The sequence below is a fragment of the Opisthorchis viverrini genome, assembly GCF_000715545.1.
Source record: "Opisthorchis viverrini unplaced genomic scaffold opera_v5_272, whole genome shotgun sequence".
Taxonomy (NCBI): domain Eukaryota; kingdom Metazoa; phylum Platyhelminthes; class Trematoda; order Opisthorchiida; family Opisthorchiidae; genus Opisthorchis; species Opisthorchis viverrini.
In genome coordinates, this window is record NW_008751930.1 from 252,944 (window position 1) to 263,095 (window position 10,152).

Here is a 10,152-nt window from a genome sequence, read left to right on the forward strand (position 1 = left end):
CTCTGGTTTTTCGGGGGCGCAATGCATCAAACAATGCCTTCTTTTTCCTCCCAAACATAAGTTCCGCTGGAGACTTCCCATTAGGCGCACTTGGGTTTGGTGTCGTCCGGTAGTTGGTAAGGAAAACACGAATGACATCGTCCGTTGGTCCCTCCCCTAGAGATTTCAACAGCGCTGGTTTAAAGGAACGCATAAATTTTCTGGCTTGTTCATTTGATTGAGGGTGGTTTGACAAGGACTTAGTGCATAGACTGCGACCTTCTGAGTCCCTCTTCCAAAACGAGTCAGGGTGCTTTTTGAATATGTTTGGTTTCGTCGCCTGTGTCTTGTAACAGATAGTATTCAGTGGCCTGTCCGAAAGGTTTAGCTTGTCAATCCAATCTAATCCTAACAAATCCAATCGGGGACGATCGGACAAATGACAAATGCCACTTACAGCGATACCATCAAGAGTCATGGAACACTTGAATTCACCAGCGAGTTTCAGCAAACTGCCGGATGTGGTGCGTGCAACTTGTTTGGTCCTGGTTAATGCTGGGCTGCCAAGAAATTTCCAAGCTCTTTTTGAGTTGACCATGATGTTTGATGCCGTGTCCAGCTGAAGACGAACAGGTGTGCTGTTAATACGCACTGATACGTATTTCCTCCTGTTTACGTGTGGGCGTTAGCGGGCGGCCAGAACAACGCGAGCCTTGGAAAGCTTGGAATGAAAAGTTCTGGTTCGAAAATGCCTCTTGGTTGCTTGCCTTTTCCGTCACACCTTGATGAGCGGCCAGAACAACGCGAGCCTTGGAAAGCTTGGAATGAAAAGTTCTGGTTCGAAAATGCCTCTTGGTTGCTTGCCTTTTTTCGCCGTCACACCGATCTTCTTTATGTCCAATATGGGGACATTTGCTGCAGCGGTGTCTTCTAAACAGACAAAAATAAACGAAATACCACTCACCACATTTCCAGCATGCCGAAGGTACTTTCTTGTCACTCTGACGGACAGTATGCTTCTGAATCGCATGAACAACATTGCTGGGGCCATTTTCCTCTATCATGACAGTATCACGTTTCAAATTCACCAGGCGCCGGCATTGCGACGTAATATTCTGTAATGTGACGTCTGGGTTCTGCTCAATCTTGCTGAGGATTCTTGTCCTTATGTCTGCGTCTTCAGGAGACGTCAACCCGCACATAAATATAAGACATTTGAACTCATCCTCTGTCATGTTTCGGAGTTTGAGTCGTTCACACCCCTTGTCGACTTTGCTTGCGTACGTAACCCAGTCTTCAGAAGCATTCTTGCTCAAATTCATACAGTGAAATCGACGGCTGAACAAGGAATCCTGTTTCCCGACGATTAACGATAAAACAGCAACGGTTTCATCGAAATTCAGGTCACTTGGTTTTCGTAGCAAAATATTGTTCGTAAAGCGTTCATGTTCGGCCACTCCGATTTTCCTGACCAACTGTCTTGCTCTCCAAGAATCTTCTGTGCTTCCCAGATCCAATCTGAAAAAGTCTTCATGCTTGTTGAACCAAGAATCAAAAGTAATGCATGAGATCGGATCGAACTGGAATTCAGGAATCGCGTTCAGTATCGTGTCAATCACTGAAGTGGACGGCTCAATAGTCTGGCTGATCGGCTTCTGAAGTGGCAATTTTTCAGTGAGTCTCGATGAGCTTCAACTGCGCCAGCTCAAACTGTTGCTGCTGCTGTCTGAGGAGAGACTGCATCTGTTCGAATGAAATTGCCATTGTGAACACCCACCTGCCAGTGTTGTACGGTCTATTGGTCACGCCTGCAATGAGCCTGCCAGACTAAGCGATAGGGAGAAGACAGAGAACTGGGGACATGGCTGTATTGCCAGGGCAAAGCATACAGAGCATCTACGTAATGTATAGGATGACTAAATGGCCAAATATGATCGTTCGCGTGTTCGCTCCGTACAGATAATGGCGGTGTTCCGGTCGTGAACACTCTCAGGCCTACTACGCTGGTCGTATATTGCTAAGCCGTGTTTGGAGAAAGCCGCCAACTCACCTACTTTCCGGACGTGTCGAACCGATGGTCATCTCGGGGATGCGTCACTCTCTGCACGTGCTTTTTTTCTGTCTGGGCGCGTCCTGACAAGTTTGTACCAACGGTTTTAGTACAGTTCTTCCATTCGTCGCCCGCGTTCAGAAACTGTCTATATAACCAACGACAAACCATTCGCATTCCAGTGGGATTTCATCACCTACCACAACCCCAAAGCGCGCTACGCTCGAGGGCTTTCAAGTTGACAAGCTCAATTCAACCGTAAGAGAGGAGTCGTTCTGATTTTCGTGAGAAACGAAAGCAAATCGGAATTACGAAGGGCACCTCATCCACCAGTGTGAGGTCAATACTCAAGGGGTTGTTTGATTGGCCGAAGCAGAACAGTCACATCTGTCGGTTGAAGCTGAGGTCAACCAGCCAGGCTATTGATCGGTCATTGTAAGCTCCGAACGTGAACAGTCAAAAGTCTAGTCATTTCGAGTCGTCAGTGAGATATCCTCCTTGTCCAGGGTGACTTTAGATGTTAGTGAGATGCCGGAATCTTCCGTAGCCGTTTTTTCTCTGGCTGGTGACATTTTATGGCCATTAATGTGCGATATTTTAGACTAAAGTGGGTCTGAAACAGGTTTAGGTGGTCTTGGTTTGCTCCACTGAAGGACGTCTATTTAACACTACTCAAGATTGGAAGCATATGATCCGTCCTCAATGGACTGTCTTCCGGTAGTAGCCATATTTGCGTCCGTTCAAATATGGCGCTGTTCCCAACTCTAAATTCAAATGTAGGTGGGCCTTTCAGATCCACATACACTGCAACCGAGATGTTGGAGCCCACAGTCGCCTCTTCTTTTGCGTTTCGCTGCTCAGCTGGTGTTCCTGTTCATTCTGCTGCACCATCGAGCCCCGTAAATGCGGACTACCCTAAAGCAACATGTCAGTCAAACTCTTAAGGCCATTACAACCATTTCCGTTACTCATAATCGTTCAATCGATTTGTGGCTCAAAGTTGTTTGAAACGTTACCACTTACAAGGCGATGTAAGTTTGTGGATGACTATCTACTGGTTGCACCCTTGTGATTCATCAAGAATTAATCTTCGGGACTGAAATCAAGCTGGACGAACTCCACACATGGACTGACCATCTCGGTTGCATAACACTTTTAAGTGAATTAATCTTCGGGACTGAAATCAAGCTGGACGAACTCCACACATGGACTGACCATCTCGGTTGCATAACACGAATTTTTAAGTGAAAAACAGCTTGTACCGGTGCGTCCATCGTTCGACTGTGCGTGATTGATTTCCGCATCGAATAACATAGTTACGGAGCTCCCATGCACTTCCCATCTGCCTTGTAAGTCGTAATTTGACAGCTCAGGATAGTCGGTAAACGTCGTCCATCCATTAATTTCCACTAATCGGCCTCGCCTGTTCAGTCGTTCTGGGGCGTGCTGAGACTTCAGACTGTACCATTGCCCTGTCGTGACCGACTAACAGTTTCAGGTTGACAACCCGTAGCACCTCCAGGAGGGAATGTGCCCCCGAGACATACATGTATTTTTAGGGCCATGGAACTGTTTCCATGGCCTGTATCACCACTATTGGGCGAGAGGGACCGAATGGCTAGAGGGCTAATTTACTGACCGGAAGGTCCGTGGTTCGAACCCGACCGCTGCCTCTCGACTTCTCCTGTCTAGACTTGGGCAACCTTACAGTACCCCAGCCGTCGTGCCTCCTTCTGGTGGCATGGCAGTTAGGCACCGAAAGGGTGCTACAGCTGAACGATTCATTCATTCATGGAACTGTTTGAACATGTTTCCTGCAAACAAAGCATTGGATGCACTCGTAATTCCCTCGCCTGTCACCACGGTCCCACCACCATAACCGCACACACTAGGAAATTTTATTGGGTGGTGATTGATCGAGTGCGGGAGTATGTGGGCTGCAACCTCAGGACTACTATGTTCGTGAAATCGGAAAGCCCAGTGAGCATGAGAACTCTGTATTTGGATTCAACCAGGCAAGAAGAGTTGCATAATTTCGACGCTCGCTCCATTTTGCGAAAGTACTTACTGACGGTGAATCAGTAGTGCGATGTACGGGTATATTTTTCGCGTTGGAACAGCCAGAAATCAGATATATCGTATGTGTTTCTCTTATTACTTTCGAGAAGCGTTGATACTGGGTGACTTTCGCGCACAGATATTTTGGACTATAATTCCATTCCATATTTGTGAGGAATGGGATACGTGATCTCATCCAATTATACCTGCGATCAAACTAGTGGCACTCACGTCAAGTGGTCTAGGGGAGTGTCCTTCCAGAGTTCAGCGACATAGATGGGCTCCGCACAATTTCATTCAGGGAACCAGCTGCTAAATTCGTTTATGGAAGAGGAATGAAAACCTAGATGCAAGGGAATTAGATTTCATTTTTTTATTTTAGTTCGACAGTTTGGCTATCTCTCAGTAGTGCCGCCGAGTTTCGTCCCAAAAGTTCTACCCAGAGAAGGGTAGTCAGGTCGTGGCGATGTAAATGAGACCAAATCTGGCCATCCAACAAACCAATGGAGTAAGAGGCATACAGACCACAACGCAGCTGAAAATCGCGGTCGGTCCTACAACAATGCAACAGAAGACCTATACCAACTAGCCAATCACATGACAGGATATTGGATACTCTACAAAAAACTACATAAACTCAGCTAGGCACCCATTCAACTGCGCACTGACGATGTCTCCTCAACTGAGGACGAGACGTTTGCAAGCCAACTGCCAAGCTCGGCGAACAAATCTGGCGTTTTTATACTGCAAAGGTCGACTAAGATGCTTGGTGAAACGTTTCAAAAATAGTTCAGCTGCAACGCATTTTCGGTGTCCAGCTGCCATGCCACCCGAAGGAATCATGAAGACCGAGACTATGTCAGGTTACCCTAGCCCAGACATGAGCAGTCGAGATGCAGAGTTCGGGTTCGGACCATGGACCCTCCGGTTAGTCAGTTCGCGCCTTAATCACAGTGCCATCTCGATCTCGTGAAAAGTTCTGGCGAAACCACATTGGAAATCAAACACATATGGGGTGGTAATTGTGAGTGAATCGTCGGTATCCAGCAACAACCAGTTCAGTGAAGTCATACACGTCTCGGACGCTTTGAAAAAGCCTGAGGATACTTTTCAACTAATGGGGACTAAGGGCCATTCGAGGAAAATACAAAACTCAGCGGCCATCCACACTTCTATATTGATCGACTTGGTTTGAGTTCCATGACTGGTGTGCACCGGAAGGGTGCCAAGGTGTAGGTTTGGCCTATGAAACTTGACTCACATTCAATCTGCGAACCTTTGAGGAAGATTGGACCCGTATTGGTTTCATTTGTCTGTGCCAATTTTCTGGGTTACAAGATTAAAGACTGAAGAACTGAAGTTTACTCGCCACTTCGGGCTTTGTACCGAACTTGAACTTCCGTTCACCTTCAAGTACGGATTTCGTCAAGTTTCCGAGTACTGTTCCAGAATCTCCTCTCTGCGATATAAACATCGTACTGTTCGTAATCCGTCACACCAACAATTCTGTCGCATTACCTGGTCAAACAGAACTGGTCAAAATACCTGCAGTCTGGTCTGACAAAACAAAAATTCAAGCTGCTTTTTCACTGTCATTTACTGAAAAGTGCCCCCCGTAAAGATTCACGGATTAGGAGCGTGTCAGGCTTTTGTCAACGAGTTTTAGTGGTAATCTAAACCATTATGTTATAGACGACGCCTGTAGTTAGACATCATTAGATGTGCTGCGGTCATTAATTGATCACTTTCCTAAGACATCTGACAGTATGGTTTAGGTTGAAACATCGCGGGGCTTTCCTTCATAAGTCTTCATTTTACTGACCACAGAAATTAACTGTCGCCAACTCGATACATCTGTTTGTTCACGCGAATCCTCGATGTGTACGCCTGACAGTTTCAAGTAGTCTTCATCAGTTTCTTAGCAGTTTTCTCTTGGAAAACAGAGTGGAAGACGGTCTCATCGTATGCACGCCTCAGGAGTAATGTGAGTTGCCGGCTGACCTATCTTGTGGAGAACCATTACTGACTCTTCGTAACGGTTCTCCAAAACGACCATGTGGTTGTTCAAGGCACTAGCAAGGGCCGGGAACTTTGGTCCTCTGTCAAAGGCCTGCTAGAGAGTGGAATAAAAGTCGTTCAAATAACAGCATCTCCTTGATGCATAGCCACCATACACGTCGAAGTGCGACAGCTGCCAGGTTGCCCAAGCCTTGATAGGAACAATTTCAGGTTGAGCTCGAACCAGGCGGGCGCTGTACCTGTTGAGCTATCTCAAGCTGCACAACGAAACACTGGGGCTCACAAAGCTCCGCTCCGCTGTGGCCTATCTTCAAGAGACCCCTTAGTAAAACCGACCACAGTAAAATGCAGGAAGGGGAGCACCATAATCTTGAGCGAGAGTCACCTCCGATGTGAATTGTAGCTGTCAGAAAACAGGGTTGTTGAAGAATACTCTCAGTTACACAAGAATTTGGTTTTGACGAAAGACAACTGAATCCAGCCGACAGATGGCTCAAGTGGCTAGAGCGCGAATTTACTGACTGGAAGGTCCGTGGTTCGAACCCGACCTCTGCCTCTCGACTTCCCCTGTCTAGGCTTGGGCAACCTGACAGTATCCCAGCCCTCGTGCTTCCTTCGGGTGGTATGGCAGCTAGGCACCGGAAGGGTGTTACAGCTGAACGATTTTTTCCAGTCAACAGTGACAGCAAGCGCCCTGTTAGAACGTCTACATATCCCTCCAAACCAACCGTATTCAACACAGCGAGAAGACAAGTCCTCTGGGTGGTTATGTATGAAGCGGTACTATTTTTGTCAGTCCGCCGACAAATTATAACAAGGAGGTGTGAAAAACTCGGTACAATGATCGCCTGGTCAATGTGATTTGAACAAAGTCATTCCGTGGACTACTGACTTGGCTCGCATTTAGTTTCTACAGATTCCTCCTTATTCCAGTCTTTCAGCCCGGGTGGTAGAGTTGTGTCTTCGTCCAATGGGCCTTCAGGAAAAACAGAAGAGACAAATATGAACTGAAAGTAAACAGAATATTGACAGGGAAAACGCGACATAGACCATGCTCCGGCTGGTCACGGAGAACATAGAACCGGCTGTGAACTCACCGGGGCCAACAATCTCCTCATACGTACTCTTCTCAGCAAACGGTCTAGGACCAAGAACTTCGACCAGATCTTCCTTTTGCAATTGCTCTTTGTCCAAAAGGCGGAGTGCCAGCTTCGGAGGAAGAAAGGGAGGTGGGACAATGGAAAACATGCGAGAGTCCACTTCATGTTTAGGGAACACCGAAAGCAAACTCTTAGTGATACTCATCGCAACTTAAGGAGGTCGAGTAGAAATAAATTGCTGTTTTTGTCACAGGAACGTCCACATATGGCACACCTATTCAGAGGACACAGACGATCTGTTTCCGCATACATCCAAGGCACGAGCAAGGTAGGTCCGAGTGCTACCTGATGGTCTTTAAAACGTAGAGTAGCGGTCTCACATTCCCTCCACAATGACCACTTTTAGTGTTACCAGTGATGTATCAAAAGATGAAGAGCTCTCTCAGTGGGTATGTTGAGGAGAAGGAGTTCCGGCCCAATAGGTCATCTAATACAGCAATGGGCCACTGGTAACCGATTAAAATGTGTTGCTTTGGTGCAGTGTCCATGTGGACAGAGTACTTTTTAAGCGGACAATGCCTGTGACCAGCCTCTCACTAAGTGGACGGGGAGAAGGCCCGCCTGAAGAGGGTGCTCTCCATTCAGTTTCATCGAACGATGCCTGTTCATCACCCAGCTGTACTATACGTGTATAAGTTTCATACTAATGAAAAACGTCCAGCTGTAGCACCCCTCCGGTGCCTAGCTACCATGCCACCCGAAGGAAGCACGAGGGTGGGGATACTGGCAGGTTACTCAAGCCTAGACAGGGGAAATCGATAGGCAGAGGTCGGGTTAACCAAGGACCGGTCAGTCAGTAAATTCGCACTCTAACCACTTGGTTCATCTCATATTAATGCACATACCTATAAAAATTCTCGGTTCTTCACTGTGAAACACCGAAAAGTTATAATATCAGGTGAGAGTTGAATGGATGCAGTGTACGGAGAAAAACGAAATGAACATGGGGCGTATTCAGTTCTTACCCCACTATCATCGATAATCAGCTATGGTTTGACAGGCACTTTGTGTCTGATGTGCGAGTCTTGACTGTGCTAGCCCTTACCGCGCCTTGAATGGCATTCAGCATTGCCTGTCCTTTCCTATAAAAATTCTCGGTTCTTCACTGTGAAACACCGAAAAGTTATAATATCAGGTGAGAGTTGAATGGATGCAGTGTACGGAGAAAGACGAAATGAACATGGGGCGTATTCAGTTCTTACCCCACTATCATCGATAATCAGCTATGGTTTGACAGGCACTTTGTGTCTGATGTGCGAGTCTTGACTGTGCTAGCCCTTACCGCGCCTTGAATGGCATTCAGCATTGCCTGTCCTTTCCTCGTTTGTTGGTCTTTACACGCGTGTTTCTATACCAAAATTATTACATACATTGGGATTCATCTTGTCTCACTGGAACGAGTGGTGGCATGACTTCGCCCCCTTTTATCTAATATTCTCTTGTAACACTTCCACATTCATCGCTTTCATTCACTTTTTATGCGTGTGACTATGTTTTTCGAAAATAAACGGTACGCAGTACTCAAAGCAAACAGACGTTTTAGAAACACAATTGAAGCCTAACATCCATGAACTTGAAATCCAAGGTTCATGTTTACTCCAACATCATTCTGGCAGAATGTATATTCCCAACGTTAGTATGTTTGTTTACTGGGCTTGATTACGTGGCCACAAGCGTCTCACCACAATCAAAGTGATCTCATGAATGCAACGTCGTGTGGCGCGGCAGTGCGCCAAACTAGTCGTTGATTTTCATAAAAGAAACTACTCACAAGGTTGCTGAAAACTCTTCGACACCCCATGAACGGTTTCGCCCTTCTTGGGCTCATCAGGTAGGCGCAGTCCCCGAGGTTCCGTCAACCTTACGTGCTACTTGAACCCGAATCGGATTTTTTTCGAGAAATACACTCATTCGCAAATAGATTTGATTTTCATGAGGGGCTCAACTGAATCTCTCGTTCCACTTCCACTCACAACGCACTGATGACACTACCCCCGATTGATGATGAAACGTTTGCAACCAAACTGCCCAGCTTTTGAAAACACCACCAACCAGATTGGTGGTGGCCACCTCCGTTTACCTAAGCGAGGGTGGTAGTGCTAACCTTGAGGCATACACAAATCAACAAAGTACCGAAAGACAAGCAAACGAATCGATAAGTTGAAAACTGACCTTTTCCACAAGTGAACGCTTCTCTCGTATAATGCCCAAAGTTCGCTCATACGCTTTTTGAACGATTTGCCGTACTTCATCATCAATCAACTGAGCCGTGTGTTCCGAATAGGGTTTGGTCAGAACCATATCACCCTGTTGCGGTAGATCGAAGCTGAGTAGTCCAACCTTGGGACTGAAACCCAGTTGGACAACCTGAGCGTAGGCGGACCGAGTGACACGCTGTAAGTCATCAACCGCACCGCTGCCAACCTTTTCGAAAAATACCTCTTCACTTGCTCGACCTCCCAGGGCGAGACACATTTCATCTAACATTTGCTCTTGGGTGTGAAGGTAGATATCTCTGGGTTGATACTGTGCATAGCCTAACGCTTTGCCCCGCGGTATGATGGAAACTTTGAGGAGCGGATTGCAATGCTCCAGGAACCAGCCGACAGTGGCATGTCCGGCTTCGTGATAGGCTACTGTCCTTTTTTCTTCGGGTTGTAACACCTAGACAGTGGAGAGGGATCAAGGTAGACGCCGTATGAGCGGTGAAGCTGAGAGAGAGGGAGTGGCAGTTCCTGGTTCAGCAACATTTCACGTTATCGAAATCCCACTACAAAAACATCCAGGGATCCAATGCATACTACTGAATGAGAAGCATCAGAGTGACCCGAAGCTGTGCGAGCCAAATACTTGATTACATTATATATATCTATATCTATATATATA

At 46.7% G+C, this 10,152-nt stretch overlaps 1 protein-coding gene across 1 annotated transcript in view; it reads right to left on the minus strand.

The window, feature by feature from the left end:
• The window catches only part of T265_09385 (hypothetical protein), a gene marked incomplete at both ends in the record, with an annotated part of 34,223 nt that overhangs the window by 1,854 nt on the left and 22,217 nt on the right, over nucleotides 1-10,152 (minus strand). The window contains 4 exons of the mRNA XM_009175429.1: nucleotides 437-630; nucleotides 944-1,597; nucleotides 7,204-7,396; nucleotides 9,439-9,930. Coding sequence (XP_009173693.1) covers nucleotides 437-630; nucleotides 944-1,597; nucleotides 7,204-7,396; nucleotides 9,439-9,930 — 1,533 coding nt within the window. The remainder of the gene's footprint in view (nucleotides 1-436; nucleotides 631-943; nucleotides 1,598-7,203; nucleotides 7,397-9,438; nucleotides 9,931-10,152) is intronic.